An 18,012-nucleotide genomic window follows, 5' to 3' on the forward strand; every position below is an offset into this window, starting at 1 on the left:
TCTGATGATTTGGGATGGAAGTGGGGGAAATGTGAATGGCACTGTTGTAGGAGTCTCTGGAGACTCGAGGGCCTCTCTCATGTTTGCCTTTGTCAATCTGAAGAGAACTTAAAGCCATGGAGCCCCTGAGCATTTCTGTAGCCATCTAGGGCAGCTGCTGTTACTGAGACTTCCAATAACCTGGCTGTCAGGAAAGGATGTGGCAGTGGCAATTTGAGACTGATGTTTCCACACCACTCTTTCTACTTTGATGTAATTTTTAAAGTTATTATTTGTACATCTTAAAATCATCTTGGATACGTACTGCCGAATCAGCTTTTCCATCACTCAGTATAAAAAAAGAAGTTTTACAAGACACCATCCAAAGTAGAAGGAGCCCTAGAGGCTGAAGAGGGGCACCTTTTCCTCTGGACTGCTCTTAGTGGTTGGTGCTGAAGATGAGGTATTCCTTAAAGAGCAATCTCAAAGGAGGGCTATGGATATCTTGAGTGAAAGCATGAGCAAGAGCTGAGAAAAATGTAATTTCCATACCAGACACTTGGGGTCTTGTGCATTGTTGACTTCTACCACCCACCCACCCAGAATTCTTACCAAAGTTTAGTTTAAGGGTCTCAAAGTTACAGGTTTACTGGAAAAGATAATAGATCAAGGACTTTTGAGAACATTGCTCTCAAGCAGTCCTATCTTATTTTAACTGGACAGTGGCAAGGATCACAATTGACTAGCCCAAAGAAAGCTGAAACTCAAAATTGCAGCCTTCTGCTCACCTTAATCTCATCTACCAGAACTATCTCTGTAGACCCCAGCATTGTTTTTCCTCTGGGAAAGTGTTGATGGTTATTTCTCTATACAGCACTAGAAGTTAGCATAAAAGGCTTTGAAAACAGAGACAGTAAGCTATCCTTGTTTCCTATCGAAAAACTATATATTATTAGCTGCCAAGGCTATGGAAGCCTGTTCATCAACTCCGATCTTGTTTATACGAGGCCATATTCAATATGGAAGTCCTCTCCTCCCTGAAGAGAAAGGTACTGCCTTATTTGATGGCCCATTCTTTCCGCTGGGATCTCACTCACAAGGATCTTCCAATTAAGTCATTTTTTTTTTTTTTTGCCATAGTGTCTTGGCTTTCCGTGCCTGAAAAACTCTGATGGGCTTTTTAGCCAGATCTGAATACTTTAAGACCTGATTCTGAGGTCAGACCTCTCTCTCTCTCTCTCTCTCTCTCTGCCTCTCCTCTCTTTGTGTAACTCTTTCAAATAAATAAATATTTAAAATTATATCTTTCTCACATTTTTCTAAGGTATTTCTGTTTTGCTACAATGAAGTTTCAGTTATGTTGATCCAAGGAGTCCCTGAGTTGCACTTCTTGGATTTTCTCTCCTGTACTCTCTGAGACTCTTTGGTAGTGCCAGGCAGAGACTCTAGCTTCTTACCTAGCTGTGAGGCCTTGGAGGCTTAGTCTAGAATGTGGGGTGCAGGATTATCATTCTGTGTTGAAGGACAAGGGTGTTGTCAGTACAAAAAATAAATCAATAACTGACAAGTATCAACATGAAAGAATAGAATTAAAGCCACTCTCAGGCTAAAGTATTCTAAATTTTCTGTGACTTTCATTAGTGTATTATATTAACAACATCCTCTTTTGTACACTTTTATTAAAGATTTCTTTATTTATTTGAAAGTAAGAGCTACACAGAGAGAGGAGATGCAGAGAGAGTGAGAAAGGTCTACAATCCGCTGGTTCATTCCCCAATTGGCAGCAATGGCCAGAATGGCGGTGATCCAAAGCCAGGAGCCAGGAACCAGGAGCTTCTTTTGGGTCTCCCACACAGGTTCAGGGGCCTGAGGACTTGGGTCATCTTCTACTGCTTTCTCAGGCCACAGCAAAGAGCTGGATCAGAAGTAGAGCAACTGGGACTGCAGGCAGCGCCTTTACTCACTATGACACAGCTGGCCCCTCTTTTGTACACTTTTATAAAAAAAATTTATAAAAAATTCAAATATAAAATTAGTGTTTTGGAGTATAATGTTGAATCACTGTTGATGGGATGAGGCTTATTGATGTTTGTTTATGGAAATTAGGGAAACTGTTAAACCAATCTTTTTATCCTGTCAAAGAAATCTATTTATCCATTGTAATGGAAACAAAACTAATGGGATTAATTGGGTGTGGTTTTCTGAGACTACATAAAGACCCACAAGGAGCTAAACTCACATTTCCACAGAACAGACAGGGTGGCTTTGGAAGTAGCTCTGGAGACTTGTGAAAGCTGCCACCACCACCTGGAGAGCCCTGAGCAGACTTCATGTCCTTACTTCTACAAGAAGAAGTTGGGGATCACAGAAAGAGTCCTTGGGTGAGTCCACAGCCCTGTTACTTTCCCAAAACAAAACAAAAAAATTTCCAAATTTCAATTTCTCAGCACACTGAATGTATTCCTATGAAATTATGCTATTTTCTTATTTAGGAAAATGATTCCAATTCTCACCGCTCCTCTCCTTCTTAAAAATCTTGTCTTGGTCTATGTTTTGGAGTTAGAGAGGTGATTAAATTCTATCACTGCAGTACTTAGGTGTTTCTGTGTATTACAGCTCAGAAAGTTGTTGTCAGATGCATGTAAGTTTTAAAAAATATGTGTTTATTTATTTGAAAGACAGAACTACTGAGAGAGCAAATAAAAGACACTTCCATCTTTGGTTCTCTCTCAAAATGGCAACAATGTCCTAAGGCAGGCCTCATGGAAGCCAGGAAACTGGACTCCACCTGGGTCTCCCACATAGGTAGCAGGGGCCCAAGTACTTGGCGCATCCTCTGCTACTTTCCCAGACATATTAGCAGGGAGCTGTATTGGAAGTGGAGCACCCAAGAACTGAACCATCACTCATATGGGATGCTGGTGTCCCAGGAAGTAGCTTAACCCAATGTAACACAGTGCTAGCCCAATGTGTAAATTCTTGTTTGCTGCAGAGCCTTCATTTTTATTGAAATTAGTTGGTTCTATTTTCTAGATATATGTTGTATTCTAGCCGGATTCTGTCCTGGTTGCCCCTCTTCCAGGCCAGCTCTCTGCTATGGCCCGGCAGTGCAGAGGAAGATGGCCCAAGTGCTTGGGCCCTGCACCCACATGGGAGACCAGGAGAAGCACCTGGCTGCTGGCTTCGGATCAGTGCGGTGTACCGGCCGCAGCACGTCGGCTGCAGCGGCCATTGGAGGGTGAACCAACGGCAAAAGGAAGACCTTTCTCTCTGTCTCTCTTTCTCACTGTCCACTCTGCCTGTCAAAAAAAAATACCTAAAATATATTAAATCATTTGATGAAAGTATTATTGATTTTGAAGAAAATGATATTTTATAAGAAATTTCTTATTTATTCGAAATGCAGAGTGACAGAGAATGAGAGATAGAGTGATACCTCCATCCATTAGTTCATTTGCCAAATGGCCTCTGGAGCAGGGCTGACCCAGGATGAAGCCAGGAGCCCAGTTCTATCTGGGTCTCCCACATTGGTAGCAGGGGTCCAAGTGCTTGGGCCATTTTCTGCTGCTTTTGAGATTCACTAACAGGGAGCTGTGTTGGAAGCAGTCTGATAACTCCAGTCGGGACTCCAATATGGGGTACCCGGGTTGCAAGCAGTACTCAACCTACTACACCCACAATGCTGGCCTCAAATTTTCAGTTTTATGACTTAAAGAATCCAGAAATTGACTGGCTGTGCAGAATAGTAACAGTGGTGACCATGAAAAGTATTAGAAATGAAAGGAACATTAACAGTCATGTGCAGCATAACCATATTCCAGTCAATGAGAGCCACATACATTATGATGCCTTCAGATTATGAAGCAGCTGAAAGTTCCTGTCACCTGGTTTACCCACTGCAGACATCTTCACATTCTATCAAAACACATCACTTGTGTATGTGATGTAGTTGGTGTAAAGAAACACTATATGAAAGTACAGGTCATTATGTACAATAACATATGATAAGGATAACAAATCACAGTTCCAGGCTTATGTACCATACTATACTTTCTACCATTATTATGCTGAGTGCTCCTTCTGTGCATAAATGAAAACTGCACTGGAAAACAGCCTGCTGTCTTACCCTGGCAGCAGCTTCCTGCATCTCATGTTTACCTTATTCCTTGATTGCATCAATAGGCCATGTGGAATGATTGTCTAAACCACCAAGGTGATGTAAATTTATAATGTTCACAGTGACATCATGACCTAAATAGACACTTCTCAGATCATTGACCTGTGATTAGAAGACTCCTGATTTTACTTACTGGTACCAATATGAGGACCCAGGGGCCAACATTGCGGCATAGCAGGTAAAGCTGCTGCCTCCCATAGGGGAGCCAATTTGTTTCCAGGATGCTCCATTTCTGGTCTAGCTTCCTGCTAATGACCTGGGTAAAGCAGTGGAAGATTGCCCTGATTTTCAGGCTCCAACTATCCACATGGCAGACTTGGAGAAAGCTCCTGGCTTCCACCTGGCTTAGTCCTGGCCATTATAGCCATTTGGGGAGTAAACCAGCAGATGGAAGATCTCTCCCCCTCTCTCTGAAGGACCACATATTAGGAAAATACATAGTTAAAACCACGGTCTATTTTCTGGTGCTCATTGTGATAATAGATTTAGTACTGTGAAGTGGTGCTTGGTATTAGTTTTACAAACTTAGAAATATAGCTATGGGGCTGGTACTGTAGCACAGTGGGTTAATGCTCTGGTCTGCAGCACCAGCAATCCTTATGGGTGCCGGTTCAAGTCTTTGCTGCTCCACCTTCAATCCAGCTCTCTGCTATGGCCTGGGAAAGCAGCAGAAGATGGCCCAAATCCTTGAGCCCTGGAACCCATGTGGGAGACCCAGAAAAAGCTTCTGGCTCCTAGCTTCAGATCAGCTCAGCTGTAGCTATTGTGGTTATTTGGGTAGTGAACCAGCAGATGGAAGACCTCTCTCTTTATAGTTCTACCTCTCTCTGTAACTCTTCCTTCCTTCCTTCCTTCCTTCCTTCCTTCCTTCCTTCCTTCCTTCCTTTCTCTTTTTCTCTTTCTTTTTCTTTCTCTCTCTCTTTCTCTCTCTTTCTTTCCTTCCTTCCTTCCTTCTAGATTTTTATTTATTTATTTGAAAGTCAGAGTTACAGAGAAAGAGAGAAAGAAAAAGTGGTCTTCCATCTGCTGGTTCACTCCCCGGTTGGCTGCAACAGCTGGACTGTGCCAGCCCCTATAATTGACTTTCAGAGCATGCAGAGACCACTCTATAAGTCAGAATTGGGTCAAAGTCTCAAGCTCAGAACATTTGGATGAAAGTCCACCTCAACAAAACGGAATTTCTTTTTAATCTGAGAGACAAGGGTAGGATGTATGGTGCCTACTCTTAGGCAAAATCAGACCTGAGAGCTCTCTGTATATCAAGTTTCGCTCTTCCCCATGCAAAATTCAAACCCTTTGACATCACACAAACTAATGACTGAACAAGCACCTGTTTCAGATTTTCCTTTGGTCTCTGTGTAACAAAGTAGAATAAACTTTGAATTCATTTCCCTTAGGAAAATGGACTCAGGCTTCCCACACATCTTACAAAAAGAACTCTCTTGCTTCATCTGCCTAAACTTCATGATGGACCCGGTCACCATCAGCTGTGGGCACAGCTTTTGTAGGCCCTGTGTCTGCCTTACCTGGGAAGAAGCCCAAATTCCTGCCCGCTGTCCAGTATGCAGGGAACCTTCACGACGGGAAGATTTCAAAACCAATATTCATTTGAAGAACCTAGTTTCCATTGCCAGACAAGCTAGTCTCCAGCAGTTCTTCGACTCTGAGGAGGGCATGTGTGGGACACATAAGAAGATGAAGAAGATATTCTGTGAAGAGAACCAGAGCCTGCTCTGTGTGCACTGCTCTGATTCCCCCGAGCATGAGGCTCACAGGCACCGCTCCATTAGCGTGGCTGCTGAGGACTACAGGGTAAGTGATGCTTCTGGGAGCACTTTGAGTGCTGGAGGATGGCAGGCTCAACTCGTAATGAAAATGAAGTTCGTGACGAGGATTAACTCACTCTTCTCTGAATGCCAGGTTCTGTTCTAGATAACAACAAAGAAATCAAAATAAAAATGTGTTTACAGATGGATATTTAGCCTCATGGTTAAGACACCCACATCCCATATTTGAGTACCTGATTCAATACCTTGCGCTGTCTCTTAATTCCAGCATTCTGCTAATATGACCATGGGAAGCAGCAGTAAAGGCTCAATTAGTGGGGTCCCTCTAACCCAAGTGGCAACATGGATGGAATTCCTGGCTTCTAGCTTCTGTCACACTTATGCCTATCTGTGTTGGAGATCTAGGCTTTGAAGCAGTGAACAGGAATACTCTTTATCCCTCATTGCCTCTTAAAAAATTTTTTTTAAATTGAATATTGTTGCTAGAGTCAGCTGGGGGACAGACACTCAATTGTCATTATAATATTTTGGTAAAACACAATGGTCAAGGCAGTGAAAAGAAGTCAAGATCAGAGAAGAGTATTAGGCTACTAAAGCAAGTTCCAAAAGATTCAATAGTATTTACGAATCCTCCTGAAATAAATAGGATCATATGCTTCGGAATAACAGGGGAAAAGCATTAGTAGATCCAAATTCTGATGTAAGATGCCATATTAAATATTAACATTGCTTTTTTTATCAACTTATTTGTGAACATACTTGCATTACATTTTGTGCATCTGTAGTTTGAAATATAACATTGACAATTACAAAGGCAAAAAGGGAGGTATTATGATCCTTTTACTTTCACTAATGTTCTTTTCTCTAAAAGTAGTTGATTTTCTCCCTTATTATGGGTCCCAAATACAAGTCTGCTTGCTTCTCTGGTGTTCAAATTCAATTCTTTCACAGGAGGAGCTGGTAAAGAAAATGAGACTCTTATGGGAAAAGATCCAAGAAAACAAGAAAAAATCTGAATGAGGAGAGCAGAATAATCACCCAGTGGATGGTGAGTATTGAGTATGCCTCAGAGGCAACAACCTGAGACAGATCTGTTAGAAACTTGGACATTCATCAAAGAGCTAAAAGTTTCTCAGGGAAGATTTTATGATGATCTGGTGGTGAGTACCCTGCTGATCAGATAGAATGGTGGAGCTATGCAGTAGAAAGGTTTCATACTTAAAAATTATTAAAAAGAACTTCAAAATATATACTTATTTTTTTAATTTGAAATACAGAGATCATCAATTCCTTGTTCACTCCTCAAATGCTGACAACAACTGGAGTTCCCTGGGTTATGACAAAACTGGGAGCCCAAAACTCAATCTGGATTCTCCACATGGGTGGCAGGAACCAAAGTAATTGGATCATTACCTTCTGCCTCCCAAGGTGGTCATTAGCAGGAAGCTGGAGCCCAAAGTGTAACTTGCTTGAATTTCAACCCAGGCACTTGATAGAAGATGTAGGTGTCTACCTCTTCCTCCTAAAGATTTTTTCACTAGTGCAGAGATCTGAATGTTGCATATAATTACTTATGGATAAACGATAAATCTGAACAACTTGCACACAGTCTATCAGACCTGAGAGAATATATTTTAAAGAAATTATCAATGAACTTATGGCCTATGAGAGGTGAAGGACATCAACTTATGTACATAGCTTATTGGCAGAAGTTTTGTGTAAAAGTGAATATGAGTTTCAAATGGAGACAGATGAAGTCGTCCTGGTTATGTGACTGGGGAAATCTTTGTCCCTGCAGTGGTATGTGTCTCTGCACAAACAGATTATCAGGGCATCTTATAAAATGCTGCATCCAGTTCCCCATGAAGATGAAAGACGACACACTCAGACACTTATAAAGGAATGGAATAAGATTTTCCAACAGCTTAAGAAAAGCAAAGCCAAAATGATTCTAAAGAAGAAACAGCTAAGAAAAATGTGCAAAGAACTGATGAAAATGTACCATCAACCAGATGGGGAGCTGCTCCAGGTAAGAAATGAGGACATGCATGAGGAGAATTATACTATCTCAAGCCCGTATCTTTGACTACATTATTCAGTACCATATGTGTATCTGTGCCCACTAAATAGTATATATATTAATCAGTATTATTTAGGTGGGGAAATATCTCAAGTGTAAATAACATAGACACCCAATAACTCCTGTTCCCCCTGTGAACAAACACGCTATCCAAAATTGTTACAGTAGATTCCCTCGGGAATATTTTCTTCTGAGATTTGCCTTTTGTATGTCATTTCTTTAGAGATATAAAGAATTATTTTTCCCAGAAAAGCCATATTAGCCTCCAGTTGGGCAATTCAGAGACATTTGGAAGAAGTCATTATTTCCCCTTTCAGTCTGAATGTCCTTAGTTGCAGTTGCCTTTAACATGAAGCATGTTACCCTTTGGAAACAAGCTGTGGGGCTGGGGATTTGGGGCAATGCAGTCAGCATTTCTCTCTCCTCATTGCAGAGTCTGAATTCATTACAACTTGATTGTGTCAATATAGTGGGAGGGGATTTTCTTTGTATTTGAAAAAGGAAACAAATTTATAAGGGTGGTTGGGATGATTGTGGTTGGTAGTTTGCCAGACTCAAGGCCTGGATAGGTAGGCAGAATAGCCCTCTTCTAATGAGATCTAAGCTTTTCTGTTTCTCTTGGCAGGATTTGGGAGACATGTTAACAAGGTATGCTTATCCTCAATATAAATTAGGGCACCATTAGAATTATGAGAGAGACCAAGCTGTTACCAACAAAGTAAAGACAGTGTTAGCAAAGATACGCCACCTTTTGTGTTTGTTTTACTGAATATATTTCCTTTGCCAAAAATAAGCCTTTCTGTGGCAGAGGGATATGTATAGCTGTTTCTAGAAGAAAGCTACCCATGCTTTTAGATTTCAACTTACAGCCATACTATAATGCAGGGAGTAGATTTTTCAGCTGGAAAATGAAGGAAGTAGGAAAAGGAAGAAAGTGAAGATTCCCTGAAAATGGCACAAGCTCAGTTCATCAGTGTGGTTTTACACTACAATATCAGAAAACGGATTTGGTGTAGACTTTTCAGTTCTGTGATTAAATGTTTTATTAAACATTCTGATGAATTATTGAGTATGTGAAACATCAATTTCTTATTCTTTCTTCTAGGTGTGAGTCACTACAGCAGCCTGTGCCCCAGCCTGTGAACCCAGAGCTCAAGGCTCAACCTGTCACTGGGCTGATAGACAGGCTCAGGCACTTCCAAGGTGAGTGTCAGCTCTTCGGAGAGATTACTATACAATGCTTCTCAAAAAATGTCATCTGTGAGCAATCTTTGCCTCTTAATCTTTCATCCAGGGGATAAAAGAGGGAAACAGTCTATTAATAGGCATTTATAATTGTATTTGGTGGTGTAATTCTCATGATATTGGAAGAAAAAATGAAAGCTGGCATAATGGTAAACATTAATTAGTCCTAACCAAAAAAAATCTTTTGAGGAAAGGAAACTCAAAAGAGGGTTCCTTGAGCCATGGAACATGATAATAGGCAATGTCACTTGGTCATCAACTCAAACTAATGGAATGTAAATCAAAGAATTTCAGTTTCAATGTCATTACTTATGTCAATAGGACCATTATTTTATATTTAAAAATATTGCCTTCAATTTTCTCAGCAGTTGAATTAGCAACATACATGAGATTAATTTAAAAATACATGAATAAACATAAACAAACATAGAAAATCCTTTAGGGACAAACATAATAAAGTAAGTTGTTGGTTCATGAGGTAATACATAGAACTCCACAGCACACCTAAAGCTGGAGGGCTATTTAGTAGAAGAAGGAAGACTGGAGCAGCTGCACCAAGGTGAGGCAGAAAACTCTCAGTGGGGTCCATTTCTCAGAAGTTATATTTATACTTTCTTAAACACAAATTTTCTTGTTTAACTGGCATATCAAAAAATCCATGATAAAGTGATTGCCATTTTCAGGTCTGAGATGTTAGTTTTCACCTGAGAAGAGGTAGAGGAAACTCAGATCTGAAGTGGAGCAGCCGGCTCTCAAACCAGCACAAATATTGGATGCTGGAGCTTCAGGCCAGGGCATTAACCCATTTAGCCACAGCGCTGGCCCCAACTTCTTGCTTTTTTAAAAAATATATATTTTTTATTTATTTGAAAGAGTTAGAGAATTAGAGAGAGAGAGAGAGAGAGAGAGAGAGGTCTTTTTCATCCACTGGCTCACTCCCTAAATGACCACAATGGCCAGAACTGAGCAGATCTGAAGCCAGGAGACAGGAGCTTCTTCCAGGTCTCCCATGTGGGTGCAGGGGCCCAAGGACCAGGGCCATCCTCCACTGCCTTCCCAGGTGCATTATCAGGGAGTTGGATTGGAAGTGGAGCAGCCAGGACTTGAATAGGTGCCCATATTGGATGGCTGCCCTACAGGCCAGGGCTTTAACTCATTGTGCCACAGTGCCAGCCCCTACTGGTTGCTTTTTAATTTGTTATATTTCCAGAGTTATCCCACTAATCTTCATTTCTTGTAATTCTCTAGGTAGACTCTGTTATCTCAAAGAAAAGTTTAGGACTGATTGTGACTGGAATATTATGTTCTTTCCAACAGTGGAAATTTCCTTCGATAATGAAATAACCAATTATGTCATGCTCCTTGGCCATGTGAGAAGGTTAATGTTTGGACAGGACAATCAAGACACATCTCCACATTCTGATGACATCTCTGACTATTTTGCTGCCTGGGGAGACCAGAACTTCACCTCTGGGAAACATTACTGGGAGCTGGAAGTGAATGACTCTTGGGACTGGGCTCTAGGAGTCTGCAAGGATTCCAGCATCAGGAAGAAGGGCACACTGATTGGATCTGAGGACATATTTCTTCTTCTGTGTATGAAGGAGGATAATCATTACAGAATCTTAACCACTTCCCCAATGTTTCCTCACTATGTAGAGAAACCTATGAGCAGAGTTGGTGTGTTTCTTGATTTTGAAAATGGAAGTGTGAGTTTTGTGAATGTTGCTAAAAGTTCCTTCATATGGAGGTACCCTGCCGGCTCCTTCAATTTCCCTGTCAGGCCCCTTTTTTTCACTGGCTGTGCATGATCAGGGGTCATTCTGGGACCTGGCTGGATGCCTGAGATCACCATATCTGAAGAAGTCCTTCTCAAGTGAAATAAACAGTATCATACTTCACTGTTTTAAGTTTTTTTCTACTTTATAATTGTAACTTCATTTTATGTTATTAAATATGAAGACAATGTGAATGCAAAATTCAATGGTTTGAATTTTATTAATTAAATCATGTTTTATTATTCATTATCCAGAACATATGCTGTGGTTGCCTACTGCTTTCTGAGCTTGTAGTGGTTGAAATACACATGGATGTGTGACTCCAAAGTAAGTTCTACAGGAGCACAATTTGCACATCTGGACCGGATCTGGTTACCTGCAGTGCAATGTCAATTTAAAGTCTTCTTGGTCCTATAAATATTGCTCCTTGGTTCACCCTCAGTAGAAAAAGCAGCCCACATCCTTTAGAGAGAATTCTCCCTGAGCCAAAAGAATTTAGCCTGCCCAAAAGAGCTAGTACTTTTCATTTATGGTATATGAGTCAAAACTTGAAGGAAATGACTGTTCTGTAGTCAATGCAGTATTTCCAGCAGGTAGCATAATGGTTAGATTGTAAGGAGAATTATCAAATACTTGAATGATAAAACTAATGGATGAGATAATTATCTGAAAGAAGAGTTTTGCTATTTAAGAGAGTCATTTTCGGTTAATGTTTCAAATTTCAGAGATTGAGGTTGACTTGTAAACTTATTGAAATAAGTGAGCTTCCTTAAATCTTGATCCATGCTTCATTGTTTTTGAAGTATTCTCACATGTTGGGGGAGTCAAAGAGTACCAGGGCTCTAATAGTGTGAATGTGTGCGTTAGTCAACATTCTCATACATTACTTTAAATCATCCCGTGGCAGATGAGATGGAAGGACAGAAGAGGTGGCATGTACCAATGTCATTTCACTAGTCCAAGTGATCAATTTCAGTTCATAATCGATCACACTGATAGGTCTAAGAGTCAAAGGGATCACACAAATAAGACTAGTGTCTGTTGATACTAGCTGATAGAATAAAAAAGGGAGAGAACAATCCATCATGGGAAGCAGGATACACAGCAGACTCATAGAATGGCAGATGTCCTAAATAGCACTCTGGCCTCAGAATCAGCCCTCAAGCCATTCAGATATGGCTGAAGAGCCCATGAGAGTATTTTAGGCATGGAAAGCCAAAACACCCTGGAAAAAAAAAAAAAAAGAAGACCTAAATGGAAGATCTCTGCGAGTGAGATCCCAGTGGAAATACCGGGTCATCAAAGAAGGAGGTACCTTTCTCTGAAGGGAGGAGAGAACTTCCACTTTGACTATGATCCTGTCAGAATAAGATCGAAGTGGGCGAACTCAAAAGGCTTCCATAGCCTTGGCAACTCATGACTAGAGCCTAGGGAGATTACTGATGCCATAAACAAGAGTGTCAAATTGTTAAGTCAACAACAGGAGTCACTGTGTACTTCTCATGTGGGATCTGTCCTTAGTGTGTTGTCCAAGGTGAACTAATGCTATAACTAGTACTGAAACAGTATTTTACACTTTGTGTTTCTGTGTGGGTGCAAACTGATGAAATCTTTACTTAATATATACTAAATCGATCTTCTGTATATAAAGATAATTGAAAATGAATCTTGATGTGAATGGAATGGGAGAGGGAGCGGGAGATGGGAGGGGTGTGAGGGGGAGGGAAGCCATTGTAATCCATTAACTGTATTTGGAAATTTACATTTATTAAATAAAAAATTCTAAAAAAATTTTAAAAAAAGGAAAAAAAAGAAATGCAGACATGATTTCCTATAGTCATCCCAATACCCGATCAAACACTAATTCATTGATTTTTTGTTTTAATTGTTCTGTTGTCACCCTTCAGTGTATGTTCACCAATGCATTTCCACCAGAACATAGTGCAAAAGATAGTAAGTTCTTTTCAATGAAAAAAAAAAATGTCTAAAGTTTGTTAGACATTGCTGTTGGCCATTCATGCGAATGAGTGTGAGCTATGGCTGTGAAGAAGTCACTTACATCTTCTTTGCCACAATTTCATCATTCACTAATCCTAGTCACAGTTTAAAGAGTTTACATTTATTAGATACACCATGAAGCTTACATAAAACTGCCTTCTATATACTTTATGTTTTAAAAGATTTATTTATTTTATTTGAAGGGCAGAGTTAGAGGCAGAGGCAGAGAGACAGAGTGGTCTTCCATCTGTTGGTTCACTCTCCAGATGGCTGCAACAGCCAGAGCTGCGCCAATCTGAAGCCAGGAGCCAGGAGCTAGGAGCTTCTTCTGGGTCTTCCATGTGGGTGCAGGGACCCAAGGTCTTGGGCCATCTTCTACTCCTTTCCCAAGCCATAGCAGAGAGGTGGATCAGAAATGGAGCAGTGGGGACTCTAATCAGCCCATATGGGATGCCAACACTGCAGGTGGCCACTTTACCTGCTATGCCACAGCACCGGCTCTGCAGTCTATATACTTTAAATATAAAACACCTATATCCAATAGTTACCATGAAGAAATTGAGCCTGTCTAGTTTTTTAAATTTACCAGAGATAGAGAGTGCTGTAATGAACTGATTTACTCCTCAAAGCCCACAGTGGCTAGGGGCCCAAAAACAAAGCCAGGAATTCATTCTAGGTCTCCTATGTGGGCAGCATAAATTCCATTACTAGAGATATCACCACTTCCTCTAAGTGTCACCATTAGCAGGAACCTAGAATCAGAGTTCAGAGCTGGGCTTTCCACACAGATCCTGTGATATGGCATGCAAGCACTTTATTTAGTGAGATAACTGCTAAGCAAAGCATCAGCCACTAACAAGAGTAGTTTGAGGTGCTGGCACTGTGGTGTAGTAGATTAAACTTCCACCTGGGGCACTAGCATCCCATATGGGCACAGGTTCAAGTCCCAGCTGCTCCACTCCCAATCCTACTTTCTGCTAATGCCTGGAAAAATGGTAGCAGATGGCCCAAGTACTTGATCTCATATAGCCATGTGGAAAACCTTGAAGAAACTCCTGACTTTGGATTAGCCCATCTCTGGTCATTGCAGCCATTTGGGGAGTAAACCAGGGGATGGAATACCTTTCCCTCTGTCTCTCCCTCTCTTTGTAAATCTGCCCCTCAGATTAATAAATAAAGTTTCTTATTAAAAAAAGAGTAATTTGAGCCCTTTGAGATTATATATCCAACATGGGTGCTCTTATCTGTGTGGTATGCTCTCTCTGCTGAAATGGTATAGATAATGCAGCAACCCACTAATGATTGTTGACAATCTGATTGCCCAGTCCAAGTAAAGTGTTTATCCTGGGTTCAGTGCTATGGAGAAGTAGGTAAAGCTGTGGCCTGCAGTGCCGGCATTCCATATGAGAGCTGGTTCAAGTCCTGGCTGCTCCGCTACTGAACCTAATGGCCGCCACGGCCGGAGCTGCACCAATCCGAAGCCAGGAGCCAGGTACTTCCTTCCGGTCTCCCATGCAGGTGCAGGGACCCAAGCACTTGGGCCATCCTCCTCTGCCTTCCCAGGCCACAGCAGAGAGCTGGACTGGAAGAGGAGCAACTGGGACTTGTACCCGACATCCCAACCGGGACTAGAACCCAGGGTGCCAGCACTGCAGGTGGAAGATTAGCCAAGTGAGCCATGGCGCCAGCCTAGATTCTTAATCACTGAGCTAAATGCCCATGCCAAAAAATAAAAACACAAATGGTCAGATTTCAACAAATTTACTTAAATGATGCAACTGCCATTCACTTGCAATTCATAAATCAAGTAGCTTTGCTGAATATGGCAGAACAGTTGTTTTCTGTAATGTAGCTTGCACAGGAACAGGAAAACAGCATAACAAAATATGTCACCTGGTAAACATCAGATTGCTTTTCTTAGGAAATCATAGTGGGCTTCCTTATTTGGCCGGTTACAACTGACCTGTTTGGACATTTGACTGTTCTCTCTCTCTCTCTCTCTCTGTCAGTTTTTTCTGTCTTTCAGAAAATCAAGCAAACACCTAAGTTTTGGGTTACTCCCTAAGTAGATTGCTGTAACACTTATTTAACAGATGGGATAAATTTTTTTTTTTGCTTTCAAACTTTTATTTAATGAATATAAATTTCCAAAGTACAGCTTATGGATTACAATGGCTCCCCCCCCAACTTCCCTCCCACCCGCTACCCTCCCCTTTCCCACTCCCTCTCCCCTTCCATTCACATCAAGATTCATTTTCAATTCTCTTTATATACAGAAGATCAGTTTAGCATACATTAAGTAAAGATTTCAACAGTTTGCTCCCACACAGAAACATAAAGTGAAAAACACTGTTTGAGTACTAGTTATAGCATTAAATCTCAATGTACAGCACACTAAGGACAAAGATCCTACATGAGAAGTAAGTGCACAGTGACTCCTGTTGTTGACTTAACAAATTGACACTCTTGTTTATGGCATCAGTAATCAACCTAGGCTCTTGTCATGAGCTGCCAAGGCTATGGAAGCCCCCTGAATTCACTGATTCTGATCATATTTGGACAAGGCCATGGTCAAAGTGGAAGTTCTCTCCTCCCTTCAGAGAAAGGTACCTCCTTCTTTGATGAACCATTCTTTCCACTGGGATCTCACTCACAGAGATCTTTCATTTAGGTTTTTTTTTTCCCCAGAGTGTCTTGGCTTTCCATGACTAAAATAGTCTCATGGGCTTTTCAGCCGGATCCGCATGCCTTAAGGGGTGATTCTGAGGCCAGAATGCTGTTTAGGACATCTGCCATTCTATGGGTCTGCTGTGTATCTCACTTCCCATGTTGGATCATTCTCTCCCTTTTTTATTCTTCAGCTAGTATTTGCAGACACTAGTTTTGTTTATGTGATCCCTTTGGCTCTTAGTCCTATCATTATGATCAATTGTGAACAGAAATTGATCACTGGAACTAGTGAGATGGCATTGGTACATGCCACCTTGATGGGATTGAATTGGAATCCCCCGGTATGTTTCTAACTCTACCATTTGAGGTAAGTCAGCTTGAGCATGTCCTGAATTGCATATCTCTTCCCTCTCTTATTCCTACTCTTACATTTAACAGCGATCATTTTTCAGTTAAGTTTCAGCACTTAAGAAAAATTGTGTATTGATTACAGTATTCAACCAAAGGTATTAAGTAGAACAAACAAACAAAAAATACTAAGAGGGATAACATATCAAGTTGCTCATCAACAGTCAGGGTGAGGGCTGATCAAGTCACCGTTTCTCATAGTGTTCAATTCACTTTAACTGTCTAAAATTTCCATGGTAAGATGGAATTTCCCCCAATTTTTTCATTTATTTATTTGAGTGGTGGAAAGAGAGAAGGAGTGCTTCCATCAGCTAGTACACCCTTAAGTGCCTGCAATTTTCCCCACTGTGGCAGCAACAAAGAGCCAGAAAATGAAATCCACATCCCCTAAGTGGGTGGCAAAGACCCAATTACTTGAACCTTCAGCACTGCCTTCTACATAATTGGGATGCTCGAATCAAGCGTAAGAAGCCAAGTATGCAACACAGGGACCATACTGTAGGACAAGAAGTTTTAACCAGATTGTTAACCACAGGGCCAAATACCTGCCACTAACTTTGTTAGCTATCTTACCTTTCCTTCAAAAGCCAAAGGTGGTGCTAGCATTGCAGAACAAAGCGTTAAGCCACCACTGACAATGCTGGTATCCCAATGAGTGCTGGATCGAGGGACTGCTCCACTCCTGATATAGCTCTCTGCTAAGGCACCTGGGAAAGCAGCAAAATAATACCCAAGTTCTTGGACCCCTGATACCCAGCTGAGAGGATTGGGTGGAGTCCCAGGCTATTGGCTTCAACCTAGCCAGCCCTGACCATTGCTGCTGTTTGGAGAGTGAACCAGTAGGTGGTAGACTTTTTCTCTCTCTCTCTCGTAACTTTGCCTTATGCAAATTAATAAATGTTTTTTAAAAATAAAAACCTAGAGGCCAATGGACTACAGTATAATGAACTTTCAGATTATGTACAGGACTCAACTGGAAGAATATCTTTTTTTATATGGGATGTTTCATCATTATTTTATTTAATACAAGTAAAAAGAAAATATATTTGTGAAAAATAAGCAGAACATTTAGAGTAAGCTGCAAGTGGAGGGAAATATATTTTTGATGTGCCAAGAAGATCAAGGGCAATTGTTTCCTTCAATTCAGTCTTGCAAAAAGTAAGGGACAGCGACAGATTTGAAAGCATTCCCTGGGGCAGGTATTTGTTTCAGAAATTAAGATCGTGCTTGGAACACCCACATCCCATGTCAGAGTACTTGGTTCAAGTCTTGACTTCTCCACTTCTGATGCAACTTCCAGCTGATGCACAGTTGAGGAAGCAGCAGGTAATGGCTTGAAAACTTGGGTGTCTGCCACTCACATAAGGACCCAGACTGAGTTCCAGGCTCCTGGCTATGGACTGGCACAGCCCTGGCTGCTGCAGGCATTTGGGAAGTGAACCAGAAGGTAGAAGATCTCTCCATCTCCATCTCTCTCTCTCTCTCGGCCTCTGTGTGTGTGTGTGTCTGTCTCTAATTGTCTCTCTGTCTTTAAATAAAAATAAAAATAAATAAGCAAAAGTTATAAGGAAAGCAAGTGTTCCCTAAGCCACCCACTGAGCCTCAACCAAGAACTGTGAGCACTGTTGGCTTAAAACCTAAAGCACATTTCTGAGTTAACCGTATGCTACTGTATTCTAGCAGAGAATCCCTAGAAGGCAGGCTTGAAAACAAAGTCACAGTCATCTCAGGATATCAGGAGACTGTGCCCATGCACTGCCTCAGGAGTCACCAGAGGGGAGGATCATGAGCTGTCAGTCCATGTCAGAATGTGAAACTGACTTGTAAACTCCAAACAGGGACAACAGGCTCCACACTACACATGCTGAATGATAAAGGCTAACGATAGAA

The 18,012-nt window shown here is 41.2% G+C and overlaps 1 protein-coding gene across 1 annotated transcript; it reads left to right on the forward strand.

Annotated features, from left to right (window-relative positions):
- The first annotated feature begins 2,193 nt into the window (after positions 1–2,193).
- Positions 2,194–11,195, forward strand: LOC138846067 (tripartite motif-containing protein 43-like). The gene is given in 8 exon segments (XM_089311960.1): positions 2,194–2,360; positions 5,554–5,968; positions 6,895–6,945; positions 6,947–6,991; positions 7,742–7,972; positions 8,649–8,671; positions 9,129–9,226; positions 10,586–11,195. Coding segments are annotated over 7 exon segments (1,353 nt in total). The 5' UTR covers positions 2,194–2,360; positions 5,554–5,557; the 3' UTR covers positions 11,080–11,195.
- Positions 11,196–18,012: the final 6,817 nt, after the last annotated feature.

Source organism: Oryctolagus cuniculus, chromosome 1 (genome assembly GCF_051225735.1).
Source record: "Oryctolagus cuniculus isolate XC-2025 breed Fujian yellow rabbit chromosome 1, ASM5122573v1, whole genome shotgun sequence".
Taxonomy (NCBI): Eukaryota; Metazoa; Chordata; class Mammalia; order Lagomorpha; family Leporidae; genus Oryctolagus; species Oryctolagus cuniculus.